Source organism: Pelophylax lessonae (assembly GCF_965119305.1).
Source record: "Pelophylax lessonae genome assembly, chromosome: 1".
Lineage (NCBI taxonomy): Eukaryota > Metazoa > Chordata > Amphibia > Anura > Ranidae > Pelophylax > Pelophylax lessonae.
The window spans coordinates 420404354-420427643 of NC_138768.1; the positions used below are offsets into that span (position 1 = coordinate 420404354).

General features: G+C 41.4%; 1 protein-coding gene across 1 annotated transcript in view; it reads right to left on the bottom strand.

Annotated features, from left to right (window-relative positions):
* Positions 1 to 2568: 2568 nt before the first annotated feature.
* The window catches only part of GRIN3A (glutamate ionotropic receptor NMDA type subunit 3A), a 557215-nt gene continuing 536493 nt past the window's right edge, over positions 2569 to 23290 (bottom strand). The window contains exon 9 of the mRNA XM_082260534.1: positions 2569 to 3222. Coding sequence (XP_082116660.1) covers positions 2889 to 3222 — 334 coding nt within the window. The 3' untranslated portion in view covers positions 2569 to 2888. The remainder of the gene's footprint in view (positions 3223 to 23290) is intronic.

A 23290-nucleotide genomic window follows, 5' to 3' on the forward strand; every position in this document is an offset into this window, starting at 1 on the left:
ACCGGTTTGTACTGCTTGAATTTTGATGAAGGGGACAAACCCCGAAAGCTTGTCCTGAAAAGTTGTATGTTAGTGCAAATAAAAAAAGTATCACGGACAGTACGCAATTGTCTATTCCATGTTAAAGTGTTTTTGTGATGGGTTGAACAGGGAATACAATTACCAATTCACAAGAAACTAATAAAATCAGTGTTATACGATGCAGGAAATACAATGTTGTACTACTTTGTCTTATGCCTTTGTCTTATGCCACACGTGGCCTTTGTCTTAAGCCACACTGATGTCACTAGGAAGTATGTAGATCAACTATGTTCTCATATATAGTAAATTCATTTCCTCACTGTGTAGAGTCACACATACACTTTTACATTAAAGGGTTAGTCTTATAAAACCAATGTTTCATAAAGTAGTGGTATGAACTGTTAGGTTAAAGGTTCCATTCTCCAAACTTCTGCCATCACCTAAAATGGCAATAGAGTGATGGTAATTTAAAGCCGTCTTAACCTCCTTTTTTTAATCATACCAAGAATGCAAAATGAAAGATTAGACTACACTGCAAAAAGCTGTTTTAGAAACAACATCAGTGAGATCTATATGATGGATTCCCAAAGCAATGAGAGAAGGTCTTGGGTTAGGAACCCCACTCACAAGAAAACCAACAGTTCTGTGTGGACTGAATCTTTAAAATCACTCTGTCACAAAGCAAAGCTTTAATGTCATTAGGTGCAAATGGAAACATCCAATGCTAGACTATGTATGGGATACAATACACATATTCTTAGAGTGCAGCGCAACCAAAAATCACCATAAAAAGTAATAGAATAAAATATATATTACAAAATAATACAAAATTGTGTGTCTTCATTTAAAGTCCTTTTAAATCAACAATACATAAAACGACCCCCAAAAAAACAAAGCCCATGTGCGAATCAAAAATGCAATATAAAGAGTGATCCACCGCAGTGTTTTTCAATCACTTAATGACACCAAAAAGTGCACACCACCACCGGCTGGAAAACTTGCTCACCTCACAGATGAGATCAATCAGCTTTGTATATAAACACTCCTGCAATCTCCTGCTATGGTCTCCTTGCCTTGCAGCTAGGACCTGCTGAAAAAGCCCAATGAGTGGGCGACACGCTTATAGGAGGGAGGAGCCGAGCCCATGATGTCACGCAGCCACTGAGATCTATGTGGATTGTGGAGTGGTGAGCAGACAAATGTGAATGTGATTACAAGCACTTTTGATTTTATATTTTGTAAGTGTCTTTTATATGAGGGGTTTTATGTAGTCTGCCTTTGCACTTGCATGAGGTTCGCAGAGCAGTAAGAGAAGTTTGAAGTTTAAGACAAGTTTGCAGAGCTAGATTCCAGGAGAGAAGACCATATCATTGCAAAAGTGTTTATATACAAAGCTGATTGATCTCATCTGTGAGGTGAGTAGGTTTTCCAGCCGGTGGTGGTGTCCATTTTTTGGTGTCATTAGGTGATTGAAGAACACTGCGGTGGATCACTCTTGATATTGCATTTTTGATTTACACATGAAAAATATTTTTGGGGGATAGTTTTATGTATTGTTGATTTAAAAGGACTTTGAAAACACACAATTTTTTATTATATATTTTATTCTATTACTTTTTATGGTGAATTTTGGTTGCGCTGCACTGTAAGAATATTTATATGTAGTGTGGTTGAATCACTAGGAGTGTACAGCAGCATTTTATATAATTAATGAGTATATTGAAATATTGACACAGTATTTGGATGGTGAAGGGTAGCGCTGATTGTAAATCACATACTGTATGTATGGAATAAAGATGCCAGCAAAGTGAAGAGGTTTAGCTTTAATGTTATTGAACTACTATAAGACTCATGAGAGAGGAAGTGACTGCTTCCATCAGAGCCAAATCTCACGGGTGTTTTTCCTATGAGAGATTCCCTTTATGTCATCTGCATGATAAATGCACTGAGTTACATTACAGTAGTTCTGATATATTTTGCTGGTGCTTACACTGGCTCTTCATTATTATTCAGCCCTGTGAGCATGAACTAACAGTACATATCAAAATCAATACACATTTAAATTGTGAAAGGTACAGCAAACTTTTTACCATCCACCCTCTAAGTGCCATTAGGTATACATTTGTCAATCTGGAATGAGTGTCAAGAAATAAATTAAAGGAAAGATTTCAGTGTATTTTTTTTCAAACTTTTCCTGTTCCTAACAGTTTTACTATAAACTTTATTTGCTCAACACATATGCCAAAGTGCAAACATCGATCATTAAGTTTCTACTTGGAAACTTTTCTGAAATACTCCCAAGTCCAATAAACATAAAATCTTTATTATTGTCTTTCATTGACCTCTTCAAAAATGTAATCAGTTTTCAATATCATCAAATAGGTTGCTTTACTTCCTTCAGAAGTCCATTACAGAGCAGACGAGTAATTAATTTTTCACCCTCGTTCTCCACTAGCCTCAAACTGCTGAAATTTCAATTTCACAGACACACATTAAATGCAGATTTCCTTCATAAAAGTTAAAAATACTAGCAAAGGACTCGGTGGAAATAATTCAAAACCATTTTAGTTTTATTAACGCACACTAAGGGGCTTAGAAGTGAAAACCTTCATTTAATACCATAGAGGGGACAGAAGAGCAGAAGTGGTTCTCAGTTGAAAAGAGTCCAATGTCACATTTTAATACCGGATGACAGTTCACGCACTAGAGAAATACATGGTATATCTTACAAAAAAGACAAACAAATCTCATCAGAAGTAGAGAAATGATTCATGTAGATTTCCTGTGTAGTGACCAAAAAGAGTCTGTCTTTGACAAGACTTGTGTCGGTCATAAAGTTTCTTGATGTTAAGATTTGGAAGCTGCTTTTAAGACTTAGCAGTCCTGTTTTTCCTCTGGTACTCTTCCAGTTCATTCTTTCTGCTCATAGCTATGTGCAGTTCTTGTTTTATAACCTCTATTTGTTTTTCCAGCTCTGACAGTTCTTGAACCACCGAGTTTCTAGGTATGTTAAGGGATTCTGCTTTCCCATTAGTGGTGGTGAGCAATTTTGGAGTCTCTCTCCTTAACTGGGGTAGAGGCAAATCTTGCTGATGCCGGAAAGTTAATTCGTTGTGTGCTTCTTTGAGTATAAATTTTCGCCTGTTACTGCTTTGGTTCCCAGTATTCCACACACGTTGCTGACTGTTCCCTGTGTTACATCTGAAATAGAATAGGAAACATTTAAAAAAACATTAACTTTAACATTAATGTGTTTGTAAACGATAACACTATATATTTTTTTACATTTGTTCTCTTTTGGCCGGCTAAATATACCTTTGAACGTGTTTTGTTATATTTTTTCATTAAGTGTAAAAAATACCTGTTGATTCTTTCAGAAATCTTGTAAGATGATCATTTCAAAGCACTCAGCCTGTGTTGCTCTCTTATCAGTTACAATGCTATCTCTGTAGACTACACAACACCTCCTTTTTATGTTATGGAGACAAGGGGAGGTGTCCTGTAGTCATACCCTTTGGTGACAACATTGATCCTGGCTGGATTTCAGGGTGAAGTTAAATTTAAAAAAGCCTTATAAAATCTAATACGCACATTTATGAAGAGGCAAACTGCAATATATTCATTTTTGATTCTTGCCTTTAGATACACTTCAAAGTGAACCTGTCTTGAGAGGAACACGAGGCTGACATTACTTACATTGTTATGAAAATGCTGGTTAGCTGCTGCTTTACTAACTATCAACACTTTAACAATTGCAGAATCATGGCCCTGGAGGAAAGTTGCAGATCATATTGGAAGTAAGTGGCTACAAGTAATGTAGCAAGAGAGTCTGTGTGACTGCAGACAACAGCATTTTCAGGAGTAAAGTGGTGGCTAAAAATGCTGAAACATGCATTTTTAGGAGAGGCTACAAAAAAAGCCTCCATGTTTCTCTTTGTGCAGGTTGCAATTAAACAATTGAAAGATGTAATTTTAGTAACATTATATTATATTTTGGAATATGCACATAGATGTAAAACTCCAGTCAAATGTTAGCTAAAATATCATTGTCAAAATGTTGTTTGTCATGTCAACATTTACATACACATGCACTCTCATACTCCATTAGAGTGAAAGTGTTGGAAACATTGGGACAATCATCAAAGCCAATGATAACAGGAGACCGACAGAAGATTCAATCATATATTTTAATGGAGGTAACAAACATGCCTCTCCCTTACTTTTACCCATCAGATGCAGCACCAGTTCAGCCCCATTTTATGCACTCAATTGGTCTGTTCTTCTCTGTCTTTCAGTACATGCACAATTGCATGTACCTCTGTAATAAAATCTTTGGATTCTCATCATTGCCAACCCTTCAAAAAATGGCACTATTATAAATAGTTGCCTGACTCATAGGTGTGCTGCCAGTTAATTATCTATATTTTTGTTGCCTACTTACAGTAGCTTGTTGTGACGACTGAACCTTTGTTGTGTAGACTGACATTCTGACCTTCTCATCTGACCCTGTGGATTGGTTGCCTGATTGCAAACGTTACTAGACTGACTGTAACCTTCACTTACCCATCCTCTGTTTTCTGATTTGGTACTGATTGCCCAGCTGTTCTCCTGTTCTCCATCTAGTCTCTACCTGCCTAGGTATAATGGATCTTGTAAAAACACACAATCAATCACTTCCAGCACTCAGATATCCACCACAGTTCAAAAATTAAACAGTCCATTTAGACGCCAGTAGGACATGTATCAGGGAATGCTCAGCAGATGCAGCCCTCCTCAGACCGGGGAATACAATTTACAACTGTGAAGAAAACACACAGAAAGGCACAAATGCCTAGTGCATTATCAGAGATTGAATATATAAAATGTGGAAGAAGACAAAATGGATACTTACAAAAGTAAAAAGTACACTAGCATTAAAACCACAAGACACCATGCAGTGCAGAAATCGAATAACCCAACAACGGACTCTGCTAGGTTGGCGAGCTGACACATTTTGGGGGCCTACCTGAAGAAGGGGGTATGCCCCCGAAACATATCAGCTCACCAACTTAGTGCAGTTTTTTGTTGGGTTATGTGCTTCCTGCACTGCATGGTGTCTTGTGGCTTTAATGCTAGTGTACTTTTTACTTTTGTAAGTATCTTGTCTTTTTCCACATTTCACACCTTAAATCTCTGATAATGCACTAGGCATTTGTGCCATCCTGTGTGTTTTCTTCACAATAATATATCTTGTAATAAAAGCCAAGGGGGCATCCGAGTAGGAGAAAAACACTTTCAGTTTCCCCCGACTGTGGCATGTCAATAAGTAAAGCGTGATAAGTAGATTGGGACATTACATCTGAGCCAAGACCAGATCTCCTAATTAGGACATCACAAAAGGTCAATGTTCTCTGTAGTGAATATTGCTATATCATAGAGGGGGTAACGACTCAAGTTCTAAAATCATTTCCAAATGCCACTACCCACCACAGTATTTAAACCTGACTCATTTTGATATTACATTTGACGGTTGCCTAGTTAAAGGCTTTTTGCATCTAATTTAAAAAAAAAAAGGTCAAAGGTCAAGATATTTTGCAACAATAACAAACTTTCTATGACCAATCCCACAGTTTCAATTGCTCACTAACATCCCATACAATGGCTAACTGTTGGGTTATCACCAAATGTCCATTAATATAATTTAGGCTCAGTTATTTGTGTGCTCTATATAAATATAAATTACAACTTATAGCAACAGATGAGAAAATGTGAAATAATATGCAAGGTTGAGGTCCTTATGACAAAGACATTTCTCAAACTTGCTATTGTTAGATAGTTTCTATTATATAATACAGCATTAGTACATTTGGAACATTATTTCAGATCATATTTTTTTTTCCAAAAAGCTTTATTGAAAAGTGAGCATAGGAAAATAGATAATATTTTAAATTAGTTCCAACACCTTCTGCTTTTCCACTATATACATAACATCTTAGATTTATTACTATACATAAATTTTAGCCTTTGGTTTTAGAATACATTCCTACTTCCGGTTCCGGCGCCTCATGGTGTAGCTGAGCTCTCTCGCAGCTCCAGCGGCGGGACTCCATAAATCGGCTATAAGACCTGCCCAGACCATCCTGCCTGCCTCCACCTGCCCTTACCTGCTTCCCGCATCACTGGGACCCGGTAGCACCTTCAGCCATCCGCGCCTATGGAGCGGTTCCTGGAAAAGGCCGCTCCGCACCTACCGCCGGTCCCCCCCGTAAATCGAGGCCGTGGTCTCGGCCTACACCACCGCCTCGCCAGACGTGGCGGCTATGGATACCTCTCAGCATCAGACAGGCACCCCTCAGCAGCAACCCGCTGACACCCCTCCTCTAGCAGATCCCTCCACAGAGAAGATTGCCCAGGCTGTTGTGGCCCTATTGACACCCACCATTGTGGCCTCTTTGGAGAAGGCAGTTGCTGCTGGCATGGCCAGCATTAAGAAGGAGTTGGATGCACATTCCCACAGAATAGCAGAGGTGGAAAATCGTCTTTCCAACATAGAAGATGAACTGTACCAATTTCAGGGCACAGAACAAGCCAAGGATAAGCTGAATCGCATGATCATGGACAAATTGCAAGACTTGGAGAACAGGTCGCGATGGAGCAACCTCAGATTCATTGGGGTCCCGGAAAACATTGCGCCCACCGCCATACCTGAACTCTGCGCTAGAAAGATTCCTGCTGCCCTGGGGCTACAAGGTATGTGCGTGGTGGAGCGGGCTCACAGAATGGGTCTCTATTCAGAAGAACGCAAGACCCCCCGTCCCATTATAGCCAAGTATCTAAATTATGCGGACAAATCTGCTATCCTAAAAAAATTCCGCCAAACCTTGAATTTTCAAATTGAGGGCATGAAAATCCTTATTTTTGCAGACTACTCAGTCGATGTCGCAAAAAAAACGCAAAGCTTTCCTGACCATTTGCTCAAAGCTGCATCAGGAACGCAGAAAATTTACTTTGGCCTATCCGGCGACTTTACGTCCTTCGTGCGCCCAATGGAAACCAACTATCCTTCCATGATCCTGAAGAAGCAGAGAATTTTGTCCGTACACTTCATAATGGCGAACAGGGTCCACCTGCATCGGTCAAGTCCCTTCCCTTTTCTAGACCCCTGGTTCAACGGAGCCCTAGGAAGGAATCACCCAAACGGCAGAGGTTTTCTGATGTGGTTAGCTCTGGTCACCCGGTCACCCCTCGTTGATCCTTCTCCAGGACTGGAACTCTTAGTCTTCTGCCATGACTAGTCCTGGGGCCGACACCTCTGGGCTGTGAGCCCGGGAGGTCCTTAGTGCCTGGCATGGCGCATCTCTCAGGTTTTTTTCATTTAACATATTTATGTGATTGTGCTCTATACTTTGCTGCTCTGAATAACGTATATTTTAATTTTATTTTGTTTTTTCTTCAACATGCGCCTCTCCAGCTTCATTTGTGTGCACTGTGGTTGCCTATGTTTTTCTGCTGTGGGCCGTGACCCAAGCAACTTCAGTTGATAGGTCCTTCAAATGGGTCATATTGTACCTCCTCCTATCCCCGGAGTCCTTGCTTGGGGAGACGCACTCCATAGTGTACACATGCGGAAAAAAGTGAAGTTCATGCGTTTTTACTGTTGTGTTTACTGTTATGTTTTTATTTTGTTCCATCTAGTTCTCCCACCTCTCCCTTCCCCCACCCTTCTCTCATCGTGGTCTCTCCTGCCTCAACGCTACCTCACTTCCTTCATCTCCCTTCTGACATCCGTCGGGTCGCATCATGTTGGGCGTCTGCCGCTCTCACCCCAGGGTACTGGTAAGCACTACGTACACTCTTCCTGCCGCATACCTCCACTTCCCATACCATGACAGTAGTGAAGTGGAATGTCAAGGGTCTTCGAACCCCGGCTAAGAGGATGAAAGTCTTGCGCCACCTTAAACATTTCAGGGCAGACATCACTCTTATCCAGGAATCGCACCTCCCCGCGGATGACATGGAACGCATTGAGAAGCTGTGGGTAGGAAAGGTCATTGGATCAGCGGCCTCCGGCCGTAAGTCTGGGGTGCTGATTTTGATTCACAAACGCCTCCCAGTGGAAATTCTCTCCACGGACGCGGACACAGATGGCCGTTATGTATCGGCTCATTTGCGTCTTCATAATAAAGAATTTATTATCTCTAACGTTTATGCCCCTAATGTACTTGACCGCTCCTTCTACGCGGCGATTTTGGCGCGCATCTTGACCCTTCCCAACGTCCCCCGCATTGTTGGCGGCGACTTTAACGCTGTGATGGATCCTTTCCTGGATAAATCCTCCCCTAATACATCGTTGCCTCTCCGCGCTTCCGATGGCTCCACCCCCCTGGCGTCTGTAATCGAGTCTCTATCCCTGACTGATGTGTGGCAACACTCGCATCTGATGGATCGGGAATATTCCTTCTACTGCCACCCCCATAAACTTTTTATGAGAATAGATTATCTTTTTTGCACTGACTATCTCCTTCCTATTCTACAAGATGCCAATATACATGAAATAGCAGTCTCGGATCACGCTCCGGTTTCCATCTCCTTAGAGATATCTGACGCCCCGGCTACCCCCCTCCACTGGAGATTTCCCTCATACCTAAAAGACAATGCCGACTTTATCTCTTACCTAGAACACACGTGGGCGGAATACTCGGCATCCAATGCACAACACAGTACCTCCCCTCACCTCTTCTGGGAAATGGGTAAGGCCTTTTTGAGAGGCCGCATCATATCGTACGCGGCGACTTTCAAACGTCACGCCAATGGTGGCTAAAAATTATCTAGCAAGCAACTGCAGGTTGCACAGCGGACACCCCTACGGCTCGTGAAACTTGGCTGGAGGACAAACAAAATTTTGACACTTGGGCTGACAAACTGGAACGAATCCACAAAGCTCATCTTTCTGCGACTTTGCAAAGGTTCGGCAATAAAGCGGGCAAGCTTCTGGCGAGACTGTGCAAAGGCCTGATATCCCCCACACACATTGGCTCCCTACCTGATAGCGCGGGTTCTGTTAATACAACTCCCCAAAGGGGTCCAACGCATCATGCAAGCCTTCTACTACTCTCGATATGCACCTGACGAGCTGGACAGCTCTGTAGCAGACCTCTTCCTGTCTGACACTGGTCTCCCCACAATCTGTAAGGAACACCTTGACGTGTTGAACGCCCCTATTTCTCCAGAGGAAGTCCTGCAGACGATCAAACAGTTGGCTTCAAGCAAGGCCCCCAGTTCTGACGGTCTCTCTGGAGAATTTTATAAAGCCATTGCACCATGTATAGTTCCTACACTAGTTGATGTCTATACTTCTATATGGAACGGAGGTTCATATCTCCCGACGGGTAACCAGGCGATCATTAAATTATTAGCTAAAAAAGGGAAGGACCCCTTGGAACCGGGCTCGTATTGTCCCATTTCATTGTTAAATCTAGACGTAAAAATCCTCTCGAAAATAACAGCCTCCCGCCTAGCCCTCATCATGCCACATCTGGCATTATCGGGTTTCACGAAGGGCAGATCGGCCACCGCAAATATCAGGAAAGTTATTTTAGAACTTGACCAAGCCCGCACTTACCCTGATGGAGACACAGTCATAGTCACACTTGATGCCGAGAAGACTTTTGATAACGTGAACTTTACATGGCTTCGTCGGTCTGTCGGTCATGGGCTTCCAAGGCCCCTTTGTTAACCTCATAAACTCCATGTATGCCTCCCCAACTGCTAGGCTATGCTTGGGGGGATCCCTAACGGAAGACTTCTGTCTCTATAAAGGCACCCGTCAGGGCTGCCCCCTTTCACCGCTCCTGTTTAACCTAGCGATTGAACCCCTCTCACCGCTACCTCTTAACAAAAGCCCCTCTCCATGGCATATGTGTGGGATCCCAGGAATTGCGCCTCTCCTTGTTCGCAGATGATGTCCTATTGTTTACTTCCAACCCCTCCGCCGATATACCAGAGATTGTCTCCACCTTTGATAGATTTAGACAATGCTCGGGTCTGAGGATAAACTATTCCAAAAGCGAGATACTCCCTTTGGGGGGGAAACACAACCCGCTCATGGGAAAAAGACTCTCCGTTTATGAACATATAACATGCTTGGGCATCAAAATAGGGAGGACCCCATCCTCCATTTACACGCTAAACCTCCCCCCTTTGTTCTACAAAATAACAAGAGAACTGGAAAACTGGATGGAACTGCCGCTGTCGCTTCTGGGGAGATGCCATCTGATTAAAATGATCAGCTTTGCGCGCTTATTGTACCTCCTTCAGACTCTCCCCCTACTGATTAGACATAAAGACGTGCAACACATTGATCATGCTTTTTCCTGTTTCCTCTGGAGGGGAAAGAGGCCCCAAATTTCTACTAAAAAACTAAGTCTACCCAGACGCGACGCGGGCATTAAATTCCCTAATCTGAAACTGTACAATTTATCGTGCTTATTGAGAGTTGCCTTGTACTGGATTTTTCAGACTTCTCATTATTCTAACTATGGTTTGGAGTCCCAGATGTCCAGTCCTTTTTCTCTGTCAGCTCTCCTACATGCTAAATGGGCCTGGATACGCCCAGAGCTCCGTCATAATTTGCACCTTAGAGATACGGTTATTGCATGGGGGGAAGTGCGCAAACTCTTGAAATGACCTCTTTATTTCTCTAGGTTTCTCCTGATCCAGGGTAACCCAAGCTTAACTCCGGGCCTCGATCATGCAGCATACCAGACATGGGAAAGGAAAGGTCTAGTGAACTTTGCACACCGGTGCGATTTGCAGAAGGGAATTCCATATCCCCAGCACACTATTATGGCCAAATACAACCTTCAGGGACTGGACTCCTTCTACTTAGCCCAATGGCAACATTTTCTTGCCACTGCAGCCGGTAAGCCTGAGGACAGGTTCCGGACTTCCCTTATTGACAGCCTGTTGGACTTCGGGAACTTTACTATATCGGGCATCTACAAACCCCTTCTGGGTATGTGTCCTCCAACCCTTTTCACATCTTACCCAACATGATCAGCAGTCTGCGCACCACTCTCGGACTCACACCCAATGCAATTTGGAAAGAGTCTCAAATAAAAATTTTCCATCGAGCACATATCCCATTCCTATCTGATAAAACGATTCCTGATGCCAACAAATGTCCTCTTTGCTCTGCTGAGAGACCCTCTCTCTGTCACAAGTTTTGGTCCTGCCCCTCCATCTCCTTGTTTTGGGGCCAAGTCTTGTCCTTTATCACCGATGTGACGCATCTCCGTGCACCGAAAGACCCTCTGCTCCTTCTGTTCGGATATTGGGACAAACGCTTACAAAAATGGTCAGGTACCTCTGCCACGCCACACCGCCTGTGGATCCTTACATGTCTCCTGGTAACCAGAAGAGTAATCCTGGCCCATTGCATTTCCACGACCCCCCCCTTCGGTATCTCGGGTGAGATCAGAGCTTACCACACTTCTTTCCATTGATCGCCTCAACAGGGATTTCACAGCATCTTCTTCCCGAAAGTCCTTTCTCCTCAAATGGTCAAATTACCTCACCTCCATCTTAAAGGACTCAGACCCATCCGTAGACGATATCACATTTACCTTTCGGGATCCATCCAAGGACGCCACCTTGATGACCCCCACCCATTCTTAGGTCATCGAGTTCTGACCCTGCATTCCCCCCCACCCCCCCAGTTTGGTTTGCCCCCTGCAAGATCAAAAATATCTGTATAATGGTTTTATGTATCTGCTATTACATCGTTACTTGTCTGTTATGCTCAAAAATTAAAAAAAAAAAAGGTTACATTCCTATTTTTCGTCCTAAATCCCAACTTCAAACATACTTTGCTGAGTTTTTATGGCATTGTTTATGCCCTCTTTTGGGAGATTTACATTTATTTTCTTACTTTGACAAGTATTTAAGAAAACAATAAATGCTAGGAAACGTCCCAAACCAGCTAGCTACTCTGTCTCCAGCTGCTTACTTAGCAAAGTGCAGGTTTACTTAGCTTAGTGATTTTGTGTTCAAGTCGTCCAATCAGTTGCAAACAAAAATCCATTTTTTTAATTCCCCTTGCACACGGCTGGGTATTCAAAGCAAACAAAACTTTGTATTATTTATCAAGCTAAATAGTGAATATTCACATTGCAAAGTAAACAGTCCTTCAATTTTTAGTAAATAGATGCCAGAGAGTACTAAATTCAAAGACAACCATGCAACTAGAATTTTCATAAAGAATTCGACAATGGTATCCTTTCATTTTTTCATTTTCCTCATTGCAAATTTCCCTCGACGTTTGAACTAGGTGATGAGCTATGCTTTAAAAACATCATTCCTTCCTAAAGTAGGAATTAAGACAAGCTTGCTTAGTAAATGCAGCTTGTTAAATCCATGACATAACGCAAAAGTTAGGAAATGTATAAGACACTCACAGTTTGTGTGAAAAAGTTAGATATAAATTTTCAACATCATGGAAATCTCATTAACTCGTGACATCTCTTTTTTTCTGTTTATTCAGTGGCCATTACTTAATCTTTATACAAAATTGAAATAAGGACACCAAGTGTGCCGAGTAAATGGTGCATTTAATTGAAAAGTAATCATGCATTACATACGGTATGGTTCTTCCAGTTCTAAACTGTTGTTTGCTCTGTAATTAACCTATATTTCCAAGATAACTGTGTAAGCTAAATTAGGCAATAGAGGAAACCAAAATAAATGTCATTTTAGAACAGTATGCTGTTGTTTAGTTCTATGACAGTAACAAAAATAACGAGATAAAAAAATAAAAATGACTGTCATTACAGAAAACAAATAATCTTTGGATGCAACAAACAGCAAAATAAATTATTTCAACTACTGCATTGATTGGACAATTAAAACCCTTGTGTTAGTTGTAAAAGCACCAAAAATGTTGCTACCCATAATTAAGCAGCCCATACATGAATCAGTTATTTTCTTTCAGTCAGTGGGTGAAACTGACTTGATTTCCCTATCCACACATTGGGGGTGTATGGGGGAAACCACCCCACTTAGCTATTGTACTCTGACAACAGGCAGACTTCCCCACCAACAGAATACATTTATCAGCACTACAGGCTATAATCGGCTTGTACAGAAGTGGTTTGGTAGATTGACTTCTGTACAACCACCCTGCTCATACATAGATTGAAATTTGGCCGGTTCCTGCTGAACCGGTTGAAATTCGATCCATGTATGGCCAGCTTTATGGAACGTATATAGTTTTTTTTCATATGAATATATTCATTTTTTTGTTATGTCCAAGACTTAAAAATAATTTTAAAAAAATGTGTATTTGTTTTATATAAAGCACATATTAAATTTGAATGTTGCATATGTTTTTCTTGCAGCTACAAGCTTAAACCCCCCCCCCCCAAAAAAAAAAACCCACCAGCATTATTGTAATCAGAAAACAGCTATGCCTCAGAGTAGGGGAATACCCCCTCCTTCCAGAGATGAGACCACCTGACTAAGTTGGTTATAAACAGGCTTTAAATGTAACAAAGATTTTAATTAAAATGTAAATGAATGTTAACATTACTTTATATACTGAATGGTATATAAAAAAAATAAACATGTATGTTTATTATGTTTAGTATGTTTCTAAAAAAATGTGTGTTTTCTCTCTTTCCTAGCTGACTTTTTAAATGAAGCAGTGTAAGTATCAATGACAAGAGCAATAACACATATTAACCAATCAGATATTGGTTAGCTGCATGCATATCATCTATAGCATTAATGCATTCCATGGGTTACTGAACTTTGTATTGTCTTATTGGTTTTCTGCCACCAGGAGTTAAAGTGATTGTAAAGTCTCATTTAATTTTTTTAGAATAACAAACATGTTATACTTACTTGCTCTCTCTGCAGTGGATTTGCACAGGGCAGCCTGGGTCCTCCTCTTCTCACGTCCCTGCATGGAGCTCCTGGCTCCTCCCTCCTATTGCGTGCCCCCGCAGCAAGCAGCTTGCTATGGCACTTGAGCTAAGCTGCAGCTCCCTGTGTCCATTTAGACACGGAGCTGTCATTTGACCCCACACTCTCTTTCTCCTGATTGGCTCACTGACTTTGATTGACAACTGCGGGAGCCAATGACACTGTAGCTGTATCTCAGCCAATCAGGAGGGAGAGTCCCAGATGGCCCAGGGACTTGTGGACATTGCTGGATAGAGATGGGGCATAGGTAAGTTTTAGGGGGTGCTGGAGAGGCTGCTACACACAGAAGGTTTTTTATCTTAATGCATAGAATGCATTAAGATTTTAAAAAAACTTCCTGTCTTTACAACTCCTGTAAGTTCTAATCAGAATTGCACCTGTTTTTAAACTCTATGTTTTGCTTGCATAAGTTTTACTGTGTAAAACTTTTTTTTTAGATTGTTTGGTTTCTGTAAAATCAGGATCTTTGGAGTTTATAAGTACAGTGTAACATTATATTGTAATGTTGATTACAGCAGAGTCTTAATAAATTATTTTACCATGTAAACTTGTCATAGCCCCTAGAAAATTCAAATTGAACATATCAGCGAAAATTCATTTTGGAAATTGCAATTAATTACATACAGTTTTAAAAACAGCAAATCCATTAATATAGGCAGCTGAAATCATATAAAAATTGTATTGTTTCCTGTAAAAGTTGATTTTGACCTTTAGGATGATATGCAACCACGCTGACCAAAACGATAGAATGTCAAGATAATGCCAAAGGTCAACTTTTATAAGAGAAATGTAATAGACTATATTTTGCATCTACCAATCTTTTTGAAGATTTCACTAAATGTTTCCATTGAATTATGTTTTATTCCATCAAATGATCAGTTGAATTGCCCAGATTTAAGACTGGTTATGTTGAATACTTGGTAAAGATAATAATTAAGCATTATAATAATAACACAGAATATGTGTTAATTGAAAATGTTTTACACTTTCCCCTTTAAACTTAAAAGGTAAATGTACCTAAAATAGCTTACTTAGCAGCCTATTGCAGTACCAGGCCAGAGTGAAAAACATTAAATAAGCTTAGAGATTTTTCTGCTCATTGAACATTCTGAGCTCTTTCCTTTATTTTCATTAAAAAACACAACAGCGTTATACCAAATATACCACATTTATTATCTGAAGTCTATTTCTATGCCACAGTGGTTTAAACCTGCATGAAAAGCCATTAAGCAGTCTAAATGTTTGTCAGAATTCCATTTAAATTTTGACAAATACATTTTTTTTCTCTAGACATCAATTAAATTAAGTATTTTGCTTATGCCTCAGAGCATATGAAGCACAGGTAAAACCGTTCATCATGTTTTATAATATACAAGATATATTGACGCTGCCTAGTGTGTACCAATAAATCATCTGTTAGATCTGTTTTCTTTCACTGTGTATCTTTCACGATACTGTAATGGCATCAGCCACATCTTTACAATAAAGAAGAGTCTATTTATCAACCTAACCCAAGTCTAAAACAATAAAGTGAAAGTTTAAGAAAGTAATGTGACAGGTTGATAAACGCTGGTTTAAAAAAAAAAAAAAATTGTCTTTGAAATACTTGATAAAAATATATTTTGTTGAGCTTTTTTTGCAATTAAAGTTGAACTCCAGGCATTGTATTTATTATGTCATTAAAAATAATAAATTGTAAAAAGTACTTTTTTAATCACTTATACGGTTGGTCTTAGAATGAAAGAGGGAGAATCAGTACTATGAGCCAATCAGGCTTGCTGCAAGCACAAATAGACAGACAGTCTGCTGCTGCTCCTTCACTGTCCAATCACAAGCTGAGGACAAGAAGGCATTGATAAAAATGACTCTGTAACTGGATTAAAAAACAAACAAAAAGGCCTTTTTGCTTGCATAGAATAAAATTAACGATTACCCTTACCACCTCCCGAAACATAGATCTTCACTCTCATGAAGTGCTGAAGTTTAGTTAAAACATTTTTTGGGGGGTATACAGCACCAGGGTCATACCTTACCTCAAATGAAGTGTATTCTGCACCCTTCTGGCAGGTTGTTACTTTCACTCCTTTAGTTATGCTGGATCCTCTTCACAGTGGTGAACTTCTAGCACTGCATGAGATTACTGCCTCAACTTTAACAGTGAAAAATTGCACCTCTCTCCCATCTGTTTACAAACCATTTATATTATATTCACAGAATAAAAGGATTATGTAAATGGAGGAGGGGGATCCAATCATTCTCTAAATAGAGATAATTACCAGCTTTGGCCGGCAACCATGTCAGCAAGAGCATGTGTATTGGATAGGTTTAGTAAAAGTTAATACTTCTGTGAAGTTTCTATTGCTGTCTATGACCCTAATATGGACTTTATGGACAGCAGAACATGAAGCAAGGGCAGGGGTTGTCACTAGAACATGAAGACACAGATAGTAATAATAAACTAAGAGAGGTTCTAACCCCTTACCTTCGTCATTTTTTAATTTTTATTTTCCCAAAAACTTTCTTTGACAAATGCATATACAACGTAATGGAAGATATTACAATAACAATGTAGTATATAATAAAGACAAGAAACGTCAACTACATTTTCTCTTCTCAGCATATTGATTATCTTATGAAAATTGAAAGGTGAACACATATCTGCTGATGTATTTCCTACAACCATAGAACTATATAATTATTACCATAACAAGCATTTGGAGCCAGATCCATAATGGCATCATAACCGCAGTGGTGGAAACAAAGCTGTATATGTGTGGGGTATCCTCTTTTGATTACAGATATCCGGTAAGGGAAGATGGCATGTGAGTGTTGTTGTTTGGTCTAATATGATTTTATGTAGAAGTAGGTGTCTTTATACGGTATATGAAGTGTATAAATTGTTTTGCTCTTTCTAAACATAGGGTTGTGGTGGTGACATAAAGAAGAAAAGAATGACAGGAGCCCATAAGGTGTATGGGTAGAGATAAAAGGAGAGGGGGTGAAGTAAAGATAAGTATGAGGAGATATGGATAAAGTGGGTATGATCACAAAGGAAATTGAAAAGGGAAGAGAATGGGAAACATGGTAAAAAAAAATGGGATGAAGGTAATAAGGAGATAGAAGAAGAATAGGGACTCCCTCCTTCTCTTCCTAATTTCTTAATTTCTGTGTCCAACAGAAAGCAAGGGGAAAACTCCCGAATGGGGAAAGGTATCGCAAATAAAAACGTGGCAGACATTGTATATCTTCTCATTTGTGTCTAAAAATAAAAAAGGTTTGGCCAGAATTTAGATCCACTTAGATTGAGTAAAGTGGGCAAAACAATCAGAAGCACCTAGAAAGCATTATTTTACATTTAACCTTTTAATACGGCAATCCACATTATTGGGCCAATGAAGCCATTACACACCCTTTTTTCACCATACCATAAAGGCAGGACAAAAGCAGGAAATGATGCACAGGGCATTTAACAGAAAGACAGTTGTGAAATGATATATACATGTAGCATATTCATTTAAAATGTGGAAAATAAATGGGAGCAAAATCTGAATTGACTAGTCAGATTGCATATTTAGCTGAACTCCAGCCTTAATACATGTCTTGCACACTTGTATGGGCTCCTCTTCTGTACTGAACTAGCTTACTGCGATTTTACCACACATTGTGGGCTCAAAGTGTGCAATTTTAAGCTGCAGGAAGTTATAGCCTGTCTCATTTCCTGGCGGGACGACATTCAGCACCATCTAGCCTTCTCCTACCCATCATTGCTATTTCTGGACCTCCCCTTTTATTCCTTGTATTTCAGTCCTTTCAATCAGAGAGGCTTAGCATCACATACACTATATTACCAAAAGTATTGGGATGCCTGCCTTTACACGCACATGAACTTTAATGGCATACCAGTCTTAGATGATAGGGTTCAATATTGAATTGATCCACCCTTTGCAGTTATAACAGCTTCAACTCTTCTGGGAAGGCTGTCCACAAGGTTTAGGAGTGTGTCTATGGGAATGTTTGATCATTCTTCCAGAAGTGCATTTGTGAGATCGGGCACTGATGTGGACAAGAAGGCCTGGCTCACTGTCTCCCCTCTAATTCATCCCAAAGGTGTTCTATCAGGTTGAGGTCAGGACTCTGAAGTTCCTCCACCCCAAACTAGCTCATCCATGTCTTTATGGACCTTGCTTTTGGGCACTGGTGCACAGTCATGTTGGAACAGGAAGAGGCCATCTCCAAACTGTTCCCACAAAGTTGGGGGCATGAAATTGTCCAAAATGTCTTGGTATGCTGATGCCTTAAGAGTTCCCTTCACTGGAACTAAGGGGCCAGCCCAGCCCCTGATAATCAACCCCACACCATAATCCCCCCTCCACCAAATGATTTGGCCAGTGCACAAAGCAAGGTCCATAAAGACATGGATGGAAACTACAAAATAGACCATTCAGGTGCTGTGCAATGATATTCAGTTCATAAAATGGTGGAACAAAACTGAAATCCCTCGCAGCTGGGAGGTAAAACCATGAGCACCAACTTTGATGCCCAAGGACAACAATTTAACCACACAGTTCTTCAATGAAAGTGCTGAGGGATTCTTTAAGTCTGTACAGCCGTAGACCAGTGTTGTGAAAGCTGGTGACTGGTAATTTTAGTTCCACATAGGTGAAAGACCAAAACCACAGTTAATGCAAACTTATAAAATGTTTATTGGTCCAACAACACACTTAAAAAGGATAAAAAAAGCTCCTGTGTAAACAGTCTTTACTGTGTAAGTATAAATCACATGTTACAATAATCCCACATGAACGTGACTTGAAAAGCTGAAACCACATACCATTAATCAAGCAGGTGCTTGAGGGGAGCGAGGAGATCGTCTTCCCAGGTAAAACCACTCCTTCTCCCAAATGTAAAAAAACAGATGCTGTATAAAAGATATGGTGAAGAGCTCATTGTGTACCGCTATGATGGACTGCTGGAATAATGTGGAAAAGCCAGGGATGTATTTTGCAGGCAAGGATGCAAAAAGTACAAAAAAGCCAGGGATGTATATGGCAGCCAAAGATGACATTAGGCTGTGCAGCAAGGTCGCAGGCTTGACGATCAATCCCAGGACAATCCTGGCAGAAGATGGATAGCCGAAAACATCCGAGCGGCGCACCAGATGTGATGTCAAGCCCGCTGTGATCACTGGAAGCAGTGGGAAGCGGTGCATGTTGGGACACCAGGGGATAGCAAAAATGTTCTGTAAGGCAATCTCTCAGAAGGCGTTTAGGGTGTCATGTGACAAAGGCAGCCTATGAGAGTTTAAATTGGAAATGCATGGGGAGCCAAATTGATTCTTAAGAGCAGAATGATCTCCTTTCTCCTCTTCCAGCATAACCATATAAATAACATTAGTACTGCACAATCATAAAACATAAAAAAACACTGGACAATATACTGTAATAGAATTATATTCACTGAATTGTATATCCTATAGAGAAATGTAATAAAAATTATATAAAATATTTTTTTTTATATTTCTCAAAACCAGTGCATTATCCAGGAAATGAACCCCAGACTTGTTACTTTGACAACAGGACAGGATCCTTTCAAAGCAAAAAGAGGGGACTGTTTAACTTGCCAGTTCATCAGACATGGGCAAACCAAATTTTTGGACAAAGCTGGCAATGTTTTTTATAATAAGCATTTCATTACTTGCTCCACGGAATATAAGGGTGACTTGAAAAGCTGAAAACATATACCATTAATCCAGCACCTGCTTAATTAATGGTATGTGTTTTCAGATTTTCAAGTCACATCCATGTGGGATTATTGCAACATGTGATTGATACTTAATAATGATGAAAAAAAAAAAAAAAATAATAATGATGGGCCAATTGCAACTAGAATATCTTTGGCAAAACACTGGAGAACAACTTCTCCCCCCAATATAGGGGAAATTAAACATAGAGTCCATTATCAGTATGAAATGGAGAAACTCCTGGCGTACAAAGAGCACAAAGCTTCTGCATTTCATCACAAATGGAATGCATGGTTGACAATGTTCCCTGATGTGGACTAGTTAATGTGATTTAAACACATGGTGTAGACATATAATGCTTTTGTCTGGTGTCCTCTGGTGGTGCACATAGACCCTCCCCATTTTCCCACCCCCCTCCCTCATCTACCCCTTCTTTTAATTTTTTCCCCTCCTTACTTTGCTATTGCTGGTTATGTACTATGTTGAAAGTTTACTTGATGGACAGCTAATTGCCTCCCCTACAGGAGACCTTTTTTCTTTAGTTTGAATGTTACATTGTGAGGGGCTCACCACAAGCTATGGGTCTGCATCCCGGAGTGAGGGGGCGAGCAGTGGCAGTTCGCTTCCTCCTGCTAGCAACACTGGGGAGTACCTGTTCACAGTATGTTCCCATTGGGGGGACAGGTAATCCTCCTTTTATCTGCCCACTCCGTCCGGTATCTAGACTCATTCCTGCCCATGGTTTCTTGCTGTACTACACTTGCTGGTTTGCCTATTATACACACACAGTTGAGTAACACCCTACTTCAGGGAGCTCTCAACAGGCCTTTTGCTCATTGCCCATGTCTCACTGTTTGCACTTTGGCAGCTGCCGTTACTGACTCTGTTTATGTAACTACAGTCTTTCTTACTACCTTGTTGTTATTGTATTATCTGCAAAACTTTCAATAAAAATATATGCTTTAAAAAAAAAAAAATGATGGTCCAAACACCACCCTATTCGGTTCACACCAGAACATCTCGAACAGGGAAAAAGTTCTAGCGAACATGCAAAGTCTATGTGACATTTTAAAGCTCATATGCAAGTTATTGCCATAAAAAGTGTATGGGGGGGGGGGGGGGGGTCTTGGCGACCGCCGAAGAAGATGGCCGCTTAGCTTCAGACCTCCAGAGTGCACCAGATCAACGATCCATCTACGGCCTGCTACAGTGATGGTCTCCGGTCCTGACCGACATCTACGGCTATCCGAATATCCCCTGCACCTGCTGACAAGGCGGAAACTCTCTGAATTCTTTAAACCAGCGGCTGCCAGTCCTCAACAATGTGGCGCCGGAGCCCCTCCTCTTCCACAACGCATCCGCCCTCTAGCGGCGGCGCACATGGATGACGCATCCTCTCCCGCGGCTCACAAGCCCGATCAGACACAGGACCCGATGCGCTCCTCCCGGTCCTCTGACTCTTCCCCAGCCACGCCATCCACACAAAGCCTGGCGAAGTCCAGGCCCAGATGGGAAGAGACATTGCCAGCACTAGAACACCCGGACATGGAGGTGAGCGCTGCACAGGCACAGACCCCAGGTGCTGCTTCATACACACCGCTGCCATACCCCTTTGAAACCCTGGTCACCACAGGTCAGCCAGTGTCCGATACAACATTAAAGGACATGCTATCCATGCTGCACAATTTCATGCAATCTAATGTCAATGCATCCATTGCATACTGTCAGAGAGAGCTGCACGGTCTAGGTGACAGGGTTCACACGGTTGAAGATAAACTGGGGGAAGTTACCACATCTTACAACACTCTTGTTGACTCCCACTTGGCACAGCAAACCGACATACACCGTATACAAGCTAAATTGGCGGACTTGGAAGATCGCTCACGGCGAAATAATCTTAAAATTCGTGGTATTCCGGAATCCATCCTCCCCAACCAGCTGCCAACTTATGTGCAGGAGTTGTTCCACAAAACCGTCCCTGAGCTTACCAATGACGATCTAATGATCGATCGGATCCATTGCATTCCAAAACCTTCCTTCCTGCCACAAGAAGTTCCCCGCGATGTGTTACTCTGGGTTCATTTTTTCCAGGCTAAAGAAAAAATATTGGAAACATTCTGACGCAAAGATCGCTTGCCAGATTAAGTCGCATCTCTCCAAATACTCCCGGACTACTCCCAGTATACCCTCCAGCAACGGCGCAACCTGAACTCCATCACCAAGGCCCTCCGCAACCACAAGATCATCTACAAATGGAAGTACCCAGCCAAACTCTGCATAACCCATCAAGGGTCGACATCATACATCACCACCATTGACCAAGGAATTTGCTTGCTTCGACAATGGGGAATTGTACCTGACCCCCCTGACAACCCGCCCACATCTGTCACCCCTCATCTCCAACATGTCCAACCGGACTGGTCCGTTGCAACATGACCGTCCAGATCGTCCCACCGCAATAAATAACCATTTGCCTATGCATTCAGTAGGTGCACCTGGTCCTGAAGCATATGATGGACACCCACCACCGTGTCCACGATCCCTGCTATATTTGCAATCCAGATTGCACACCTGGCCGTAACAGGCCAAGTTTTTTCTTACACCTCCCTTTTATGTTTGTATGTCTTGTTTTTTGTCTTTTGTCCAGTATGTCCTTCTCGTCTTTGTTCTACGCTTTTTTCTATAGCTTTGGACCCCGAATCCCACTCTGTCATCACCGGATGTTCGTTTTCCTGGACTCCTTTTGCAACCCAGCGACGATGTTGGCTATGATCTTCACCACTATCTGCTCTTGTTCCTTTGGACATTCGCGAGCACGCTGCTATGACCGCTTCATGCTCAGATACTGTCTCTTCACCACATTGCTCCCGACCCAGCCCTTTTTTGAGCCTTGCCTCCGCGCCATATTTTGCTTCTTTTTGGTGGCCCCTACGGGCCCGGAAGGACTACTAGGTTTCACAGTTGTTGGCACATTTGATTCCCCCCTAATATTACCATGACGCCTCTGCATTTCCTTTCTTTGAACACTAAAGGCCTCAACCACCCTGCAAAGCTTCACTCCATGTGGCAAGAGGCGCTTTCGTTTAAAGCTGATGTCATAGCGGTCCAAGAGACTCATTTTAGAATTGGTTCTACCCCTAAATGCTCCCAACCTGAATTTCCTAATGTTTTTTTGGCATCCCTTAGCGAGAAGAAGAGGGGTGTGTTATTGGCATTTCGCGCCTCAGTGTCCTTCACCTACTCTTGGGTGGTGCAGGACACGGAGGGGCGTTATATTATTATCAATTGTACCCTAGACAACTGTAATTATACAATTGTGAATGTTTATGCACCTAATACTCACCAACTTAGGTTTTTGCGAAAACTGTTTTCCAAAGCTGCCAAGTTAACCTCGGGTAAGTTGATCATATGCGGTGACTTCCAGAGGACCGTCGAAATTGCCCACCTTGGCTGCCCTGGTACATGCCGAGAGACTCCACGATGTGTGGCGATACCAACACGCAGAAGAAAGGGATTATACTTATTTTTCTCCTTGTCACAACAGTTACACGAGAATTGATTTATTCCTAG